The sequence below is a fragment of the Narcine bancroftii genome, chromosome 5 (genome assembly GCF_036971445.1).
Source record: "Narcine bancroftii isolate sNarBan1 chromosome 5, sNarBan1.hap1, whole genome shotgun sequence".
NCBI classification, from domain to species: Eukaryota; Metazoa; Chordata; class Chondrichthyes; order Torpediniformes; family Narcinidae; genus Narcine; species Narcine bancroftii.
Window position 1 is genome coordinate 198,931,013 of NC_091473.1, and position 20,139 is coordinate 198,951,151.

At 47.4% G+C, this 20,139-nt stretch overlaps 1 protein-coding gene across 1 annotated transcript in view; it reads right to left on the reverse strand.

Annotated features, from left to right (window-relative positions):
- LOC138764540 (zinc finger protein 420-like) overlaps positions 1–20,139 on the reverse strand; it is a 76,096-nt gene that overhangs the window by 28,633 nt on the left and 27,324 nt on the right. Inside the window, exons 3-4 of the mRNA XM_069940630.1 lie at positions 11,031–11,107; positions 4,241–5,721 (exon numbers count right to left, since the gene is read on the reverse strand). Coding sequence (XP_069796731.1) covers positions 4,241–5,164 — 924 coding nt within the window. The 5' untranslated portion in view covers positions 5,165–5,721; positions 11,031–11,107. The remainder of the gene's footprint in view (positions 1–4,240; positions 5,722–11,030; positions 11,108–20,139) is intronic.

Here is a 20,139-nt window from a genome sequence, read left to right on the forward strand (position 1 = left end):
AATGCAGCCCTGCCCCGGGGCACGCAGCGAATGGTCAGCTTCATTGAAACTCCCAGAGAGCTGGGCAATGGATTAAATCAACACGGATGTGGGATGAAGAGTCCTCTAGCCAGAAGTTGAAAGCCCCAGAACCACAGGACTGCGTGATGCACTCTGGTCCTGGCACCCAGCATCCAGTGCTGAATCACCTTTGGTCCCCAACAAGCACCTTGCCTGGGATACATTGCCAGCTTCCCCGGAAGATGCATACATGGTGCTCAGAATGGTGGCTGCCAAGCATTGTGGTCAGAGAAGCCGCCTTTGATTGCACACTTAGTGGGTGGTAAGCAAACCTCCACTTGGAAATGCAATTGGGGAGAGTGATGGCCAGGTGATAGGAACTGGGGTTGCCTCTGACATAAGGGCAGATTTAATGTCCACATTTCCCAATGCTGCAAAGTTCATGGATGTTGCTAACTGTAATACCATAAGATCATAAGTGGGTTAGGCCATTCATCCCATCAAATTTGTCCTGCCATTCCATCATGGCTGATTTATTATCCTTTTCAACCCCATTCTCCTGCATCCTTCCGCCAATCCTTGATTCCCTTCCTAGCACCACCTTAAATATCCACAGCTGTTCCTGGCCACAAATTCCAGAAATTGACCATAAAGAAATCCCTGCTTTCTGTTCTAAAGGGACGTTTTGTATTCCAAGGCTGTGCTTCAGGTCACAAATTCCCCCACTACAGGGAACATCGTCTCCTCATCCACAAAATCCAGGCCTTTCAGTATTCCATGGGTTTCAACCCATGGGTTTGAACCCAGCCTTCATTCTTGCAACCCCAGAGTCTTTGAATTCTATGTAAATCCGTCATTCCAGGGGTCATCTTTGTAAACCTCCTCTGGGCCCTCTCCAATGCCAACACACCCTTCCTTTGATATGGAGCCCAAAGCAGTGCTCTCACCAATGCTTCATAAAGCCTCGTTACATCCCTGCTTTGAGTTAGACATACAGCCCACGAGTCTGTGCTGCCCAATTACACCCAATGAACCTGAAACCCCTGGTACACTATGAATGATGGAAGGAAACTGGAATATCTAGGGGAAATCCATGCAGCCACGGGGAGAAAGTACAAACTCCTTATAGACAATGCAGGATTTGAACACCATTCCCGTTCGCTGGTGCTGTAAGTGTTGCATTCACTGCTACACTTACTGTGCCACCCAATATTCTACAGATTATATAGGATTATATTCTATTGAGGGATATTCTCTCCCTCTTGAAAATACAAGCATTCCATTTGCCTTGATTGGAGGAGGAAACTGCTTGGACCAAGAGAGGTCAGGTGACCCGAGGAGCAGCAGCAGTTAGAATTTAAAAAGGGCTGAGGCAGCAGCAAGAAGTTGTTTGGAGGAAGAGCTGAGTATCCCTATAAAAGTGAGGGACAGTGTAGGTCATCATCAGAGTGGAAAGGCTTTTGTTCAACAGGCTTCAGTCCAAAGCAAGGGATAGTAGGAGTTGAAGTAAGAAAAGGCAACCCTATTCAAGGAACAAAGAGTATTCATTCACCAGGTAGGCACAGGTAAGGGCAGGTTTCAGAAATCACCTATTTTCTTCCTCCAGCATAAACAGTGGGAATGACAGCCGAGGCAAGGGAATGCTCTCTTGCAGAATGTGGGTCATCAGGGAAGCCAGCAGTATCCATGACAACTTCATCAGTGAGAAGTGCATCCAGCTGCAGCTCCTGCCAAACCAAGTTAAGGAGTTGGATGAACTCCAGATCATTTGGGAGGCAAAGGGGGTGATCAGGATAATACAAGGCCTGTCTTTCCAGGTCAATATTCAGATCTTCTATCTTCAATTTTCTTCCATGAGTAGTCAGAATGTGGTCTCCCTTTTGAAAGCCACTTTATTAGGAGTAATACATATTCCAATTACTGCAATTCAACCCTGTCACAAAGGCCCAAGACCTGTGCGTGTCTCCCAGGGTCTTTACTTCTGAACTGATTCAAAATGAATTAATTTGCCAAGATATTTCTCAAAATCATGTGACGTTATATCATCAATGAGACAATCTTAATTCTTGGAAACCATGTATTGGAATCTTTAACAGTTTAGTTTCATTTCTGCCAAACATCTTGCCTCCTCCAAAACCATAATAACCTCTGACCGCACCTGTTTCAAGAGGCTTAAGTGGTTTGGTTTGTTGAAAACAGATGGTCTCCTTCAGCAGTTCTTATTGAGTACTAAGATACTTCAGTTTTTACTAGAGCAAACACCTCATTGTTCTTGAATCAATTAAAATCCACCTCAGTTCCATCAGCTGTCTTTCTAGATGCTGCGACTCCAAAGATCACCTCACTTCTGATTGTATGGGTGTGTGCAGCCCTGTACCAGCCCTCAATTTCCTCTAGAAACACATTTAATTTACATTACAGACTTTTATGAAATATAGTTTAACATTAACCTAAATATTAATAGATCCATGACATCATGCACTCCATCTGCAATTTCCTTGCCCAATCTTCCAACTGATCTAAACCCTTTTGCAGACTTCCTCAACATTACCACCCCTACCCCACCCCCCGCCCCCCCCCCCCCCCAACATCAACACTTCAGGTTGGGCATTTCTCGAAGAGGTTCCACAGTGAAGCAGCTGAATGGAGTTAAACAAGAAAGTCTGCAGATACTGGTTGAGAGCAGAGGATTACAGAGGGTGATCAGTGAGGGGGGGCTCTCACAGAACTCCCTTCAAAGGGAGAGTTGTTAGTTCTTGCGTATGTATCTTGACCGCCAGTTTCCCCCTCTTATCCACTGACGTGAACAGTGATGGGAAAGAACTGGTTGTGGAGTTTGTTAAGATCAGCCAAAACCGACGAGTCTGGAGGGACTACATTGTGAAGAGAGTATTGCATTCAGTTCTGGTTGCCTCGTTACTGGAGAGATGTAGATGCTTTGGAGTGGGTGAAACAGCGCAAGTGGTTTGAACAAGGGTTCAAATCCCACTGTAAGAAGTTTGTGTGTTTCTCCCCATGTCTGTGTGGGTTTTCACCAAGGGGCTCCTGTTTCCTCCCACCTTTCAAAACATAGGTCAATTAGATGTAATTGGTCGGCATGGGCTGAGAGATTTACCAATATATTGCCTGGATTGGAGGACATGTCTTATGAAGCAAGGTTGACAGGGCTTTTCTCCTTGGAGCAACAGGGTGGAGTCAGCACCCTTTTTCCCTAGGGTGACTTCAGCAGAGGACATACAGTATATCTCAGGCCAGTGCAGAAGCATTTAGAGAAGACAGGGGAGGTAAGATTTTTACTCAGGGTGGTGGGAGACTGGAATACATTGATGGTAATGGTGGTGAAGCCGGACACTTAGATCAATGTGACAAAATAGTGGGATGAGAGGAGAGGTGGGGAAATTAGATTGTTATGGGGTAGGTTTACATAAGTCAGCACAACATCGTGGGTTGAAGGACGTGGACTATGCTCCAATGTACTCGGTTTAATAAATCACAAGTGATAGTGAACTTGACCCCTCCCAGGCTCCTGCCACTGCTGCCTCGAGTGGACACAAGACTCATCTGGGTCTCCACCCCCTCCCCATCTATTCACAGCTCTGTTTTGCTGGCAGCGTTTGGGAATAAAATGTTAATATTCCATTCAGACTCATAGTCCTGGCCCCAGAGACACAGAATGTTTGGGAGCAAGACCCTAGCATCCCTCCACTTCTCCCACAGGCCACAAAGACTAGTGTAGGGAATTCAGGGGGAAAATGCAGAGTGGGGACAAGGTGGAATCCCTCCCCTCAGGGGAGGAAGTGGAACTGAACAACATGGGGAACCTTGCATAGAGAGAGATCCAAGGTCAGTTCCACAAGGTGAGAGGAGGCTGGCATGAAGCAGAAAAACTAGAAGAGACCCACTGGGCTGAATGGCCTCTCTCCTTTGCATTGTGAATATTGCAGACACAAGTATATGAGATATGGGAGGTTTATTTGTCCCAGGCCTAGAATCTCAGACTCCAGCCCAGTCACAGGAGTTGCCAACACTGGCAATCACATTGTGAACCTGCTGGTATTTCAGTGGATAAATTGTCAATGTAAAACACACTGAAGGTTTCTCCCCACTGTGAATCTCCCCATCTCAGTGACTGCCAGTTTATTATACATCACTGTTAAACCTTCAATGCGAATGTGCCAGTGTCTCAGGGTTCCAGCAGCAACATTTAACCATTTAACATGCCGTTCAGTTAAACCATCATCCTGGTGTGGACCTGCTGGTGTCTCAGCAGGTTGGAGGAGCGAGTGAACTCCTTCCCGCACTGAGAGCAGGGGAATGGCCTCTCCCCGGTGTGAGTTTGTTGGTGTGTGTGCAGGTGGGATGAATTGGTGAACCTCTTCCCGCACTCGACGCAGGTGAAGGGCCGCTCCCCGGAGTGGGCCCGCTGGTGGATCAGCAGGTCGGAAGAATATATGAAGCCCTTGCCACACTCCGAGCAGATGAAGGGCCTCTCCCCGGTGTGGACTCGCTGGTGTTTCACCAGGCTGGACAACAAAGTGAAACCTTTGCCACACTCTGAGCAGGTGAATGGCCTCTCTCCGGTGTGGACCCGCTGGTGGCCCATCAAGTCAGTTGACTGAGAAAATCCCTTCCCACACTTGGAGCAGGGGAATGGCATCTCCCCGGTGTGAATTCGTCGGTGCCTGAGCAGGTGGGACGAGTAGTTGAACCCCTTCCCGCACTCGACGCAGGTGAAGGGCCGCTCCCCGGAGTGGGCCCGCTGGTGGGCCAGCAGGTTGGAAGACCACGTGAAGCCCTTGCCGCACTCTGAGCACGTGAAGGGCCTCTCGCCGGTGTGGACTCGCCGGTGGGTCAGCAGGTCACATGAATGAGCAAATCCCTTCCCACACTCTGAGCAGGGGAATGGCATCTCCCTGGAGTGGACCCGCTGGTGCCTCTTCAGGCTACTGGACTGACTGAAGCCCTTGTTGCAGTGGGGACACATGAAGGGCTTTTCGCCGGTGTGGACCAGCTGATGACTCAGCAGGTGGCAGGACCGGACGAACCCCTTCCCACATTCGGAGCAGGTGAAGGGTCTCTCCCCGGTGTGGATCTGCTGGTGTCTCGTTAACTTACTCAAACTTTTAAAGTTCTTCCCACAGATGGAGCACTGGAGGGGATTCATTGCTGTGGGGATGAGAGTGTGTGACCAGGTGATAAATCAATGCAATCCTGCCCTGGGGCGCAGAGCACGTGCTCAGCCCGATGGAGAATCCTGGAGAGTTGGGCCGTGGGTTAAATCAACACCGAGGCAATGACTAGGGCCGTGACCTGGTGAGAAGTGTCGTCTACTGGGCGATCCAAGCCCCAGAACCACGGGAGACCTCTGTTTCAGGACCTGGTGCTGCGCTCTGCTCCCAGCACTTGGTGCTGAATCGCCTTCGGTCCCTGATAAACACCTTACCCAGGATGGATTCCTAACTCCCCTGAAAGGTGCATGCACAGTGCTCAGAACGGTGGCTGTGGAACCCTTTGCTGAGCACAGGGTATTGTGGTCAGAGAATCCTCCATTGATCAGGTGCTTCGTGGGTGGTGAGCAAACCGCTTTCTTGGAAATGTAGAGAGAGTGATGGCCGGGCACTAGAAGCTGGGGTTGCCTCTGACACAGGCGCTGATTTTAAATCCAGGTGAGGAAACCTCTTCTGATGTTGCGAAGTTCATGGACGTGATGTCTGTTGCTGACTGTAATATAATAAGATCATCTGCAGGTTAGGTCATTCGGCCCATCTAACTCACCCCACTATTGCTGATTTTCTATCCTTTCCACCCCATTCTACTGCTTTCTCCTCAAATCCTTGATTCCCCTCCTACCATCACCTTAAATGTCTACAGCCATTTGTTGTTCACAACAACAAATTCCCCAAATTCACGACCGTCTGTGAAAAGAAATTCCTCCCCTCTGTTCTAAAGGGACTTTTTGTATCACAAGGCTGTCCCCTCTGGTCACAGATTTCCTCCACTAGAGGAAACATCCTTTCCATGTCCACAAAGTCCAAGCCTTTCAGTATTCCATGGGTTTCCCTCATTCTTCTCAACCCCAACCCTGGCAAGTACAATCCCAGAACCTTCAAATTCTCCTTGCATGAAAATCTGAAGCTTCAGGGGTCATATAACCATATAACCACTTACAGCACAGAACAGGCTAGTTCGGCCCTACTAGTCCATGCCATAACAAATTCCCACCCTCCAGTCCTCTCCTCTCCATGTAGCTATCCAGTCTATCCTTAAATGTAACCAATGATCCCGCCTCAACCACGTCTGCCAGAAGCTCATTCCACATCCCTACCACCCTTTGTGTAAAGAAATTTCCCCTCATGTTCCCCTTATAATTTTCCCTCTTCAATCTTAAACCATGCCCTCTAGTTTGAATCTCCCCCACTCTTAATTGAAAAAGCCTATCCACATTTACTCAGTCCCTTTTAAAATCTTAAACACCTCTATCAAGTCCCCCCCAATCTTCTAGGCTCCAGAGAAAAAAGCCCTAGTCTGCACAACCTTTCCCTGTAACTCAAACCTTGAAATCCTGTCAACATTCTCGTGAACCTTCTCTGCACTCTCTCTATTTTGTTTATATCTTTCCTATAATTTGATGACCAAAACTGTACACAGTACTCCAAATTTAGCTTCACCAATGCCTTGTACAATTTCATCATAACCTCCCTACTCTTGAATTCAATACTTCTATTTATGAAGGCCAACATTTCAAATGCCTTCTTCACCACACTATCTACCTGAGTATCAGCCTTGAGGGTACTATTTACCATCACTCCTAAATCCCTTTGTTGCTCTGCACATCTCAATAGCCAACCATTTAATGCATATGATCTATTTAGATTTGCCTTTCCAAAATGTAACACCTCACACTTATCTGTATTAAATTCCATCAGCCCACACCTCCAGGCCTTCCTAAATCACCTTTTAATCTATGGTAATCTTCCTCACTGTCCACAACACCACCAATCTTTGTATCATCCGCAAACTTGCTTATCCAATTCTCCACCCCTACTTCCAGATCGTTAATATATATAACAAAAATTAGTGGATCCAGGACCGATCCCTGAGGAACCCCACTAGTCACTGGCCTCCAATTTGACAAACAATTTTCTACCAGTACTCTCTGACACCTCCCATCCAACCATTGCTGAATCCATTTCACTACCTCCTTATTTATACCTAATGCCTCCACCTTTTTTTCCTAACCTCCTGTGGGGAACTTTGTCAAAAGCTTTACTAAAGTCTAAATAGACAACATCCACAGCTTTCCCTTTTTTGTAACCCCCTCGAAAAACTCAATCAGGTTTGTCAAACATGATCTACCCCTAACAAAACCATGCTGATTACTCCCTAGCAATCCCTGTACCTCCAAATATTTGTAAATACCATCCCTCTGAACACTTTCCATCAACTTACCCACCACAGACATCAGACTCATGGGCCTATAATTCCCAGGTTTACATTTGGACCCTTTCTTAAACACCGGAACCACACGCGCCACCCTCCAATCCCTTGGCACTTCCCCCATGACCAGTGACATCCTAAATATCTCTGTTAATGGCACCACTATCTGTCCACAAGCCTCTCTGAGTATCCTTGGGAATATTTTGTCCGGTCCCGGAGATTTATCCACCTTTATCTTTTTCAACACAGCCATCACTATCTCCTCAGTTATCCTTATATGCTTCATGACCTCCCCACTATTTTTCTTTACTTCAACTGGTTCAATATTTTTTTTTCTAGTGAATACCGAGGCAAAGAAATCATTCAAAATTTTCCCCATTTCCTCTGACTTCTCACTCAGCCTACCTTCGCTATCTACAAGGGGTCCAATTTTATCCCTCACTAATCTTTTACTTTTAATGTACCCATAGATACCCTTTGGATTTATTCTTACTCTGTCTGCCAAAGCCTCTTCATGCCTTTTTTTGGCCTTTCTAATTTCTTTCTTAAGATTCCTTCTACACTCCCTGCAGTCCTCCTTCAAACTCTCAGCTCCCTGCTCGTTATATCTCTTGTACACCTCCCTTTTTCTCCTAACCAAATTTCCAATATTCCTCGAAAACCAAGCCTCCCTATGACTTCCAGCCTTTCCTTTGATCCTCACTGGGACATATCTACTCTGTACCCTCAAAATTTCTTTTTTGAATATCCTCCATTTTTCATTTACATCCTTACCTGAAAATATCCTGTCCCACTCAATACTCCCCAAATCCCTTCTTATTCCTTCAAAATTTGCTCTTCTCCAGTCCAGAACCTCAACTTTAGGCCCCTCCTTGCTCTTCCCTAAAACTACCCGAAAACTAACAAAGTTAGTTTGTAAACCCCCTCTGGGCTCCACTCTAATGTGAACACACCCTTCTTTTGATATGGAGTCCAAAACTGTGCTCTCCCCAATGCATCATAGAGTTTCCTGCCTTCACATTCTATCCCTCTGGAACTGAATTCCAACATTCCATTTGCCTTCTTCACCACTGACCCAACGTGCAAGTTCACCTTTAAGGAGTCTTGCACAAAAACTCCCAAATCCCTCCATGCCTGATTTCTGAACGTCCACGTCTTTATTCCTTCCAGCAAAGTGCATGATCATACTCTTCTCTTCACTCCATCTGCCATTTCCTTGCCCAATCCACCAGCCTAAGTCCTTCTGCAGACTTCCTCGACCCTACCTTCCCCTCATGATCCCACCACTAGGCACTCCTCCCCTCACCACATTCCACAGGGACCACTCCCTCTATGACTCCCTTGTCCATTCACCCACCCACAAATCTTCTGCTTGGGACTTATCCTTATGACTGTAGGAGATGCTCCACTTGTGCCCACACCTTCTCCCTCACCACCATTCAGGGCCCCAAACCGTCCTTCCATGTGAAGCAACATTTCACTTGTGAATCTGCCAGGGTTATTTACTGCATCCGGTGCTCCTGCTGTAGTCTCCTCTACATCATAGCGTGGCCATCCATTTCAATTCCCCATCCCATTCCCTTGCTGGCATGTCTGTCCATGGTCTTGTGCACTGCCAGCCTGAGACCACCCGCAAATTGAAGAAACAGCACTTCATTTTCCCTCTGGACACCCTCCAACTGGATGGCATTAATATCAAGTTCTCTGGTTTTCATTAAACCCCCTTGCCTCGTGGCCTTTCCTTATTCCCGTCTCTACATTCCCTGTCTCCTTTCACACAAATATGATCAATTATCTCCCTGACCTTTTTCATATCCAATTAACACCTTTAGTCGGTCTGGATTCCTCCCCTTTTGTTTGAATTTGGAGACTTTCTGAGACTTCCTTGAAGAAAGGCTCTGGTAATTATCTTTGTCTTCTATGGACACTGAAAAGACCGGCCTTGTTTCTTTGGCATTTCGGTGTGTTTTTATCTACCTGCCCATCCTCCCATCTTTGTATCATCTGTAAAGGAAAACCGCTCCAGGGTGGCCATTCCTCGGAGAGGTTCCGCAGTGGAGCAGCTCAATGGAGTTAAACAAGGAAATCTGTAGATGCTGGTTGAGAGCAGAGGATTACAGAGGGGGAACAGTAAGAGAGACTCTCACAGAACTCCCTTCAAAGGAAGACTTGTATATTAGTTCTTGTGCATGTATCTCGATCGACAAGTTTCCCCTCAGCCACTGATGGAAAAGTAAAAATATAAAATGCTGGAGAAACTCAGCAGGTCAAACAGTGCCAAGATCGTGCCATTTATGTACCAAAGGTATAATTGACTTTTCAGGCTTGAGCCCTTCATCATGGTATGAGAAAATGCTGGGAGGCTGCAGCAAATGTAAAGATACACGACCAATGTTTCGGGCTTGAGAAATGGTCATGGAGTTGGTTAAGATCGCCCAATACTGAAGAGTCTGGAGGGGTGAAGAGAGTATTTCATTCAGTCCTGGTTGCCTTATTACAGGAGAGATGTAGATGCTTTGGAGTGGGTGAAGAGACTGGGGTGGCTTGGATAGCAAAACATTGTTTTGGGGCCAGCGATTTGGACCAGGGTTCAAACCCGCGCTGTCTGTAAGGAGTTTGACATTTTCCCTGTGTCTGCGTGGGTTTTCTCTGGGGGCTCTGGATTCTACCCACCATTCAAAATGTACTGGGAGTTATAGGTCAGCACAGGCTTTTGGGCCAAAAGGACCTGTTCCTGTGCTGTATATCTAAAAAAAATTTAACCCCTACAAACCCTGCACATTTTTGAGACAGGAGGAAACTGGAGCACCAAGAGGAAACACAAGCAGACATGGGGAGAACATAGAAACTCCTTCCAGTCAGCACCGAATTGTACCAGTGTTGTTGGTACAATAATAGCCACGAACTGTGCCATCATTGGGAGTGGGATCTTTCACAGGAATTGTTCAGCATATCTTTGGATATTTTGGAGATGAATTGGGGATTTATCCCAGAATAATTCATGGGATGAGGTCTTTCCATTACCTGGTTTGACTGAGGAAAAGCTGGTCACCTCAGAATAGAGGAAGTTGTGATGAGTTTTCTAAATAGAGAGAAAGGCAGAAGAGAAACTTGTTTCCACAGTTATTCAGAATCTTGAATTAAAGAATCTTAATTGTTCTTTCAGGCTTAAATTCAACTTCTTATTTCTGGAAAGTAAAATTCTGCAGATGATGGAAATCTAATTAGGACAAAAGCAGGAAAGAGTTTACGTTTTAGTTCCCGGGTTCAAGAGATGGCAAATTCTAGAATCTGAAGCAAAACCCAATCTGCAGGAGGAAGTCAACGGCTCGAGGAGCTTCATTGAGAGGAAAAGAAATGTCAACATACGGAGTCCGACCCCTTAGACCAGAGGTTCTCAACAACTGAGCACAGAGCACCTGTGGCATTCAGCGTAAGGGATTAGAAAGGGATGACTTCAAGTGGATTGTGAGTGGAAATAAAAAGGTTGAGAACCACTGCCTTAGACGCTGCCTGAAGGTTCAAGTGTTTTCTGCTTTTATTATATTTCTTATTTGTGCTTTGTTTCAGTTCCAACGGTCGCCATTACCTACCAGGGTTTGGATCTTGGCAAGGTTTTGCAGAACTGAACAGCCACAGTTCGCCTGTCCCACTTCCCAGACTCCGTCTACTAGCAAAAGAAAAAGAAAGTGATGGGCACAGCTGGATCAATGGCCATCTTCATTTCCCATAATCTCCCAGGCATCTAGAACAGCTCTGCCAGTGACAGCACCAGAATAATGCGCATGCCTGTTGCCCGCAATGCATCACGGCAAGGTTGACAATACAAAGCAGAAGAAATCTCCGGGGGGCGCGGGGGTCGGGTAAGGAGCATAGGGTGGGAATAGTTCATGCAGCAGCCCGTGACATCACATCCACCCTGCGGTACCGAGAGCCAGTCAACCTGGCCTGTTTCTGCGCTGCCTTCCTCCCTGCCATCAGTTGGGCAGGTACACACTACACATGGCTATGAACTCCCTTCCAGCATCAATATCTGGTCTCAGAGCATGTGCCCTAATCTCCTTCAGGACCTCTTAGGCATCCACAGAGTCCCAGCGCTGTCTGAGATGTACACTCCACAGAGCATGTCCAAGGGTTTCTATGAATCCCATTAGTGGTAGACGGTGATAAACAGTCCCAGGATCTAGACTTTCTTCTTTCTCTACACTGCAATTCCAGTTCAGTTCATTATCATCTGTCTGTACATATCCAACCAGACATTACAGAGTTCCTCCAGACCACGGGGGATGCGCGCATGCACGCACGCACGCACACACACACACACACACACACACAATACACAGTTCACAATAATCACAGATACAAAAAATATATGAAGTAAAAATACAGAGATATTCTGCAATAATGGTACATTATGTACTGTTTTTTTCCATTACTGATAAGTGGTAATTCTGCCTGGCCAACAAGAAAAAGGATCTCAGGGTTGTATGTAACGTCACGTATATACTCTTACAAAAAATCTGAATCTAAAATTTAATTCTCTCCTTTTATTTATGAGACCCCAAAGGTTAGAGGACACTGTTCACTAATCTCACAGTGTGTGGGAAGCAGCTTTTTCCCCATTATGGATGTTCTGATTTTGAGAAAGGTAAAAACTGACTGAAACACTGGAGGAACTCAGCCTGTCTTTTCAGTGTCTATAAATTTTGATGCCCCAGTACCTCCTGTAAAAATGCTCATGCCCTGGAGAGATTCGTATAACAGAGAGACTTGGGAACAGAGTACCCTGAAAAGTGGTGACTCAGGTGGACAGGGTGGTAAAGAAGGGACTTAGCACTGGGCAGGGCACCAAGTTCCTTGGAGTTCACTTAACTAGTGACCTATCATGGGCTCTCAACATCTCCTCACTTGCAAGGAAGGAGCAACAGCATTTCCTGAGAAGTGGGCAAGGCTAACAGCCACCATTATATCAACTTTCTACAAGAAAGAACACCCTGGCCCAGCTGCATCACTGTGTGGTACTGTTGTTGCAGAGAAATGGACTGGAGGTCAATCTACAGGACCATAAGAGTGACAAAGGGGATCACTGAAGTCTCCCTTCTCTCTATCTCCCCCCACCCCCACAATCGACATGATCTAGCAGGATCGCTGTCTGAAGAGGGTGCGCAAAATCATTTAGGACCCCTAAACCCCTGCACACAGCATCTTCCAGCTGTTCCTGTTGGGGAAAAGATACAGGAATCCTGAACGACCAAAGGAACAGCTCACACTAACCATCCAAGATACTTATTTGTACAAAACCGTATGTATTTATTTGTGTGGAAGCATATCCTCACCTGTCCTGCATATGTACTATTTGTCTGTATGTGTGTGTGTATGTGTGTGTTATGTCTGGTTGTGTGTCTCTATGTTTTGCACCAAGAACCGGAGAACATTGTTTCATCAGGTTGTCCTTGTACAATCAGATGACAATAAACTTGGCTCGGGGGAGGAAAAAAAGCAAAGACACGAGAGAGTGATGGAGTGTGGAGCTAAACACCATCTACTGAATGGTCAACATTTTGAGCCAAACCACTTCACTGAGTCTCGATGAGCGGTTCTGGCCTGAAACGCTCAGAAATATTTTTCTCCCACTGATAATGCCTGAACTACTGAGTTTCTCCAGCTCCCGGCATCCTTGACCCACTTCCATCAGGAAGATGATATCAGAGCATCAAAATCAGGGCTGTCAGGCTGGGAAATAGCGTCTTCCTGCAGGCTCTGAGATTAATGAGCAGTTACTGAACAAATCATTCAAAAATATCTATATGTAAATATTCATATATGGACAGCACAGTTAGCGAAGCGGTTAGTGCAATGTTACAGCACCAGCAATCGGGACCGGGTTCGAATCCCATGGTGTCTGTCAGGAGTTTGTTCGCTTTTCCCTGGGGCTCTGGTTTACTCCCACCCTCCGAAATATACTGGGGGTTGTAGGTTAATTGGTCGGCAAGGGCTCATGGGCCGAAAGGGCCTCTTACCGTGCTGTAGATCTAAATTTAAATAAATAATTTGATCCAGAGAAACCCTGTTTGTTCTGGTTGTATCGGTCAGATGATAATAAACTTGAACCTGTGGAACGAGAGGGTTAATGACGAATTTTTGTTTAAAATGAAGTTGTCCACTCACAGTCCTCAAAATGAGCAACCTGTTAACTGGGAAGATCAGCAAGTGAAGGTCCTGATTTATGGGGTCCATTAGGCCTTGAAACCTGCTTTGTGAGAAGTTGAACTAGATGAACAAAGTAAGGTCTGTCCTTCACTATTGGTTTTGAGAGTTATGGCCAAGTAGAGGGTGTAAATGAGGAACGAACCACAGACTCTCCAATTATATCAGGGTGAGTGGTGCGCAAGTTCTTTCAACTTCTCACCAGAATCACAATTGATGTCAGTTCCTGAGACTCTCCAAGCCAGCCATCCCAAACAGAGTCCATGACAAGAAGGGCATTTGATTTCATGTAACTTACTGCACTTTACCTTACTTTTACACCCTGGAAATGTTATTTCCCCCTCATTAATCTGAATCCATGAAAATCTGCTGATTTTACTACATTACAACTTGAAATGTAAGATTTGGTCAAGGTCCTGAGCTGCTACTTTACAATCCTTCAGATTTTTTTTCGACATACGTTTTGGCAGATGCCCCCAATCATACCCAATGGATCTACAAACCCCGATGCTTAATGATCTGGCGAGTTTCTCCTGCACTTTTGTGTTCCGCCATCTGGGTGGAATTGGAAATTGGCTTCTCAGAGTGGTGGATCTGTGCAATTCCCTGCCCAATTAAGCAGTGGAGATTGCCTTGTTGAAAGCCCTGTCCTCCCCATCCCTCCATCTGCTGCCCCCACCCATCCGTGCGGCTGGGGTGGTGGGGTCAGGAGCAGCAGCCCACGGCGTTGTCAGGGACCCTTCTCCCTAATGTATTGATAGATTTTTAATGGATTGGGGAATTAAGGGTGGTAGGGAATGAGCAGGTAAGGGGATCTGAGTCCACAGCCAGATCAGCTACACTCTTATTAAAATAGAAGAGTAAGCTCGATGGGCCAGGAGGCTGACTCCTGCTCCTGTTTCTTACCTTGAGGTGAACAGTGCAGCTGTCCAGAAGTGGAATCTTAGTGAGGAGAAAAAAACTGAAGAGAATTGCAGCAGGGTGAGGAGGTGGGGGCTGAATATAGAGCAAAAATACTGACAGGAGGGGAGATACCCAGACACTCTCAGTGTGACCCCAGTTGGATTGAATAGCCTGTCTTTCTTCTCTGCATTGAGCATATTACAGAGATACAATGGGATGAGACATAGTTTTCAAACACAGCTGCTTTATTTTGTCTCGAAATTAAATTTATGTAATTGTGTGGAATGGTAACGAAACACTATTACAGCAGCAATGACCCAGGTTCAAATCCAATCCAGTCTGTCCAATCCCCCCCGATTGGTAGGTTAATTGGGCGCCATGGGTTTCATGGACCAGAGAGCCTTCAACCGTGCTGCATTGTTAATTTTTTAAAATATTTGGTCGCAGTTACTAAAATTGACAGAGAGAATCCATTCCACCTCCACTTCCCGCCTTGGAAAAGCGACCAACATATTAAAACACTCACCCCTTCCCAGACACACTCCCTCTACCCTCCTCCACACCCCACCAGATTCTTCCTTCCCCATGTCATCAGACTTTTGAATGATCCCCACCCTTGTAAAATAATGCTGCTTTTGCCTTGTACCCACTGATCTGACCCTGGAACTTGCACTCCTGCACTGTGACTTATTTGCTGGACAATCTACAGGATGTCCAGCTGGACTGCTCCAAAACAAACTTCCCCACTGCACCTTTGTACAATAAACTTGAACCTGAAAAAAAATTACAGTTGACAACAAAACCAGGACCTGTTTTGATTTGTTTCCTCAATAACCACAAGACTCCAGTCCCTCTTGGTGTTTGAGGGAGTGATGTTTAAATATTCTACACCCTGCAAACTTTCTGTATGAAATCCTTCCAGCACCAGGTGAACGGCCTCTCCCCGGTGGGACCCCGTCCCTGCCCCTCCTGTGTGGGACCCTGTCTGCCCCCTGTCCCTCTCCCCCCCTCAGTCCGACTGCTGGCCCCACCAATCCGTGAGGCCATTGGGACAGGGGCTGCAGCCGGACACACTCGCCGCCCACGGCATCGTCACGGACCCATCCCCGCTCCTTCCCTTCCCTCCCCTCCCCGGCCCGACTGTGGGAGGACGAGGCCCCGGCCGGACCTTGGTGCCGCTCGCCCTCACCCGCCAGCAGCACCGGCTCCAACAAGGTCCGGGCCCCGAACACTCCTCCACACCCCAGCCGCTCCCCGGGGCAAGTATCACCTCCGCGGCCTCCTCCGTGCACCGACCCGTTCCTGAGGAGAGCGCTGTACGATTGCACGCGAGCACCTGGCCCGGAACACGCCGTCACGTGACGGGCGAAGGGAGCTGTCAATCAGAGGAGCGGTGAAGCTGCGCTCAGTGAGTGTCGGGCGGGCGGGCTCTGGGCTCAGTGATGGACAATAAGGAGAGAGCAGATTGAGAAAGAGGGTTTAGCATCATCCTGCTCAAACGTTGGTTCGGACACAGCTGGAGATGTCGGCGATGGAATCCGATTTCCGCGCTCCCTCCCTCCCTCCCTCCCTCCCTCATGTTCCCGCGGCTTCAGTGGACGAGGCTCCCTTTCAAACGGACCCGCGTCTCCTCTCCCGATCCGGTTGAGCTCCCTGTCGCCCCACTTTCCGCGCAGCTTCTCCATTTCCCGCGTTTCTTTAACAATGCTGTTGGTCTTTTCCCACCCCGTCCAAATTCCCCAGGTTTGCTGCCAAAATGTTCCTGTTAACGTTACAAAATTTGACGTTCTAATTTTAATGCAAAAGTGGTCAGAAAAAAACTGCTGATTCGGCAGCATCAAGATTGTTGCATCTCAGTTCTGAACAGCGAATGGTTCATTACTCAGTCAATCAGCGGAGAAATTGTGTCTGCATCAGTGTTCACTGTTTACTCTCAACAGCCGGCGAGAGCGAAGGATAACCGCTTTCGGCAGGTGGTCGCTCACTTCTTGCGGGGAAACCATCTCGATATATTGATTTGGACCCAAATTATTTTCGTTGTGTCTCGGGTTCCAGGAGTCCAACATTAACCTTTCCTAATGACTTGATTTCTCCCTCCCCTCCCTCTATTTTCCAACCTCTGTTTGCATGCATTTCCACACATCTTTTCCCTTTGTTCCCCTGGAACTTGCATCGTGGTATCTCATGGCCCTGCATTGCTGAATCCTCCCATCATTGTAAATTCGGCCCATTGGCCTGAGATACACGAAGTCCCACTCTCCTCCCTCCCCAACCACTCCAGACTCTTCGCTTTCTTTCTTTCTTTTCATATCCTCCCTCCATCCCTCTACTCTTCGCTGCCCAACTCACCCGCCTCCCTCCGCTTCCCCTCCTACCTACAACCCCTTTCCCTCCGCCCCTTACCAACCCTTCTCACCTTTCCCACCCTCCTCTCTCATCTCCCCATTTTCTCCCTCTGCCAACTCATTCCCTCCACCCCTACCCCTTATCCGTCTATCATCCCACTGTTTCTTCCCCATCTCCCACTGTCTGGACCACTTCGGCTCGGAACTTGGTGTTGGTCAAGAGGAGGGTTCGGAGTCGGGACTCCGAGTCGGAAATTCTGTCAGGGAAATATATACCTGAGCTCCAGCACCTGTCATCCATTTACAGCTAATGCATTTCTGATCGACTGGGTTAGATTCAGCTGACAGAATCGGGCAGCAGTGAAATGACCCTCCAGAGGGGGCATGTCCATTTGGATGAAATGCGGGGCAAAATTACAACTTTGACCGAGTGGGTCGGCACTGAGGTGGCCCATTTCACTCCGTCTGCCCCACCTCCTCCTCATTGGCCGAGGAGGGTGCCCAGAGGACAGTTTCCAATGCCCCCACGTGTTACACCATAAGCGATTCATCAGCACGAGGTGGTAACAAGACTCTGGCTGGTTAAAGCCAAACGAAACTCTGGCGATGGCTAATTATGCAAAATCTGTGGCAGTTCCACACTTATAAACATTTGGTCTCTTTTTAAAACACACATTCATGCACATTTTAAAGCATCGCGTGATTGAAGAAATACCCCGGCCAGTAACTTTTGGCGGGAGGGGTCGTTTCGGATCTGGGAGGGAAATCTCCCGCCCGGTTTCCGAGCAAGACCTTGCAAAAAGGAAAATACATCGCATGAACAACACAGGCAACATGCTGCAGATGCCCAACCCGTGAGAGAGCTCTTCCCTTACCTGTTACTGGAGAAAGTTAACAGCTCAAGGGGCTTCAGTGAGAGGAAAAGAATTGTCAACATGTGGAGTCCAAGCCCTTACACCAGTGGTTCTCAACCTTCATTTCCCCCAACTCACAAACCACTTGAAGTCATCCCTTACTAAGCACAGAGCACCTGTGGCATCCTGCGTAAGGGATGACTTAAAATGGTATGTGAGTAGAAAGAAAAAGGTTGTGAACAACTGCCTTAGAGACTGCCTGACACTACCTATTTTCTGCGTTTATTATATATTTGTGCTTTGTGCCAGTTTTAACTGTTGGCATTACAAACCAGGGTTTGGATCCCGGCAAGGTCTGCAGAACCAAATGGCCACAGTTTCCCCCCAGACAGCTAGAACTGCTCTGGCAGTGCCAGCACCAGGGAAACGCGCATGCCTGTCACCCATAATGCATCACGGCAAGGTTGACGACACAGGAGAAATCCCTCTGCCTGCTAATCTTGCCTTTGATTCTGACAGAAACATCCAAACTCTGTACTCTCAAAAATTCACCTTTGAAGAACCTCCACTTACCTCGCACATCCTTGCCTGAAAACAATTTATCCCAGTCCATGCATTCTGCATCTTTTCTAATTTCTTCAAAATTGTCCTTTCTCCAATTTGGAATCTCACTGCGAATCAAGTCAAGTCTGTCCACCCAGACCAGCTCTGCACAGCTCTGGGCATGAAGATCTCTGACAACCTCATGTTGCTCAGGGTTAACATTGCCCACAGTGTGCAGATGGGGGGTGGTGTGTGGATCCTTCTCTATCATTAACTGGAAACTTACGGCATTATGATCACTGGACCCAAAATGTTCCCCTACTTCTGTCCCCTGTCCTGTCTTGTTCCCTGCTAGAGATTCAGTATTGATCTCTCTCTAGTTGAACAAATTTGACAAACTCCAAGCCATCCAGCCCTTTTATAGTCAATATGTGGAAAGTTAAAATCTCCCACTATCACAAACTGATGTTTCCTGAAGTTGTCTGCTATCTCCCTACAGATTTGCCCCTCCAATTCTCGCTAACTATTGGGCGGTCTATAATACCTTTCCTGTTCCTCCGCTCCACCCATAAGGCCTCAGTAGACGAGCCCTCTAGTCATTCCTGCCTGAGCACAGCTGTGATATTTTCCGCGATGAGCAATGCCATTCCACCCCAACATCCCCCCACTTTCTATCGCGTCCAAAGCAACAGAAGCCAGAACACTGAGCTCCCAGTCCTGCCCCTCCTGCAACCAAGTTTCACTAATGGACACAATGTCATAATTCCATGTGCCAATTCACGCTCTAAGCTTGTCTCCCTTTCCTACAACACTCAGCACATTTCAAGAGATGACCGGAGAACATTTCCACCACATTCAACCCATTGACTTCAAACAGTGCATGAAACTTTCATATCGTCTTTTCCCTCCTCCACCCTTCTATCTGCTCTACTAGCATCTGGTTCCCCTCCCCCTGCAAATCTAGTTTACCCGCCAGAGCAGCACTAGCAAACCTTCCTGCAAGGATATGTCCATTTCCAGTTCAGATGCAAACAGTCCTGTCGCAATAGGCCCCACCTTCAGTGGAAGAGAGTCCAATGATCCAGGAACCTGAAGCACGCCCCCCCCCCACCCCCTACCGCACCATTCATTAGCCACATGTTGAGCTGCTTTATTCTCCTATTTCTAACCTCACCAGCACATGGCTGAGTAGCAATCCTGAGATCACTACTACCATGGAGATCCTGTCCTTCATCCCAGCGCCCAACTTTCCTTGCAGGACCTCTCTACCTTTCCTATCCACATCGTTGGTCCCTAATGGACCATGACATCTGGCTGCTCACCCTCCCTCCTGAGAATACCGTGAACTCGATTTGATACATCTCGGACCCTGGCACCAGGGAGACAACATACCATCCGGGATACTCGATCTCCTCCACAGAACCTCTTATCTGTCCCCCTAACTATGGAATCCCATATCTCTACAGCTCATCTCTTCTACTCCCTTCCCTTCTTAGCTACAGGACCAGATTCCTTGCCAGAGATCTGATCTCTGTGGCTTGTCCCTGGAAGGTCGTCCCCCACAACAGTATCCAAAATGGTATACTTGTTAATGAGGGGGGACAGCCACAGGGGTGCCCTGCACTGCCTGCCTGGTCCCTTTCCCTCTCCCATCTACCCTTCTCTTGACCTCTAGATGTGATAGTGTCCCTATAGCTCTTGTCTATCACCCCTTCTGCCTCCCGAATGATCCCGAGTTCAACTAATTACAAATCCAATTCCTTAACTTACCGAAGCCTGTTGAGCTTCTCACAGCCTCAATGTGGAAAGGCCTGCTTGCATTTCTCTGAAATTCCAGGTGCTCGTCCTAA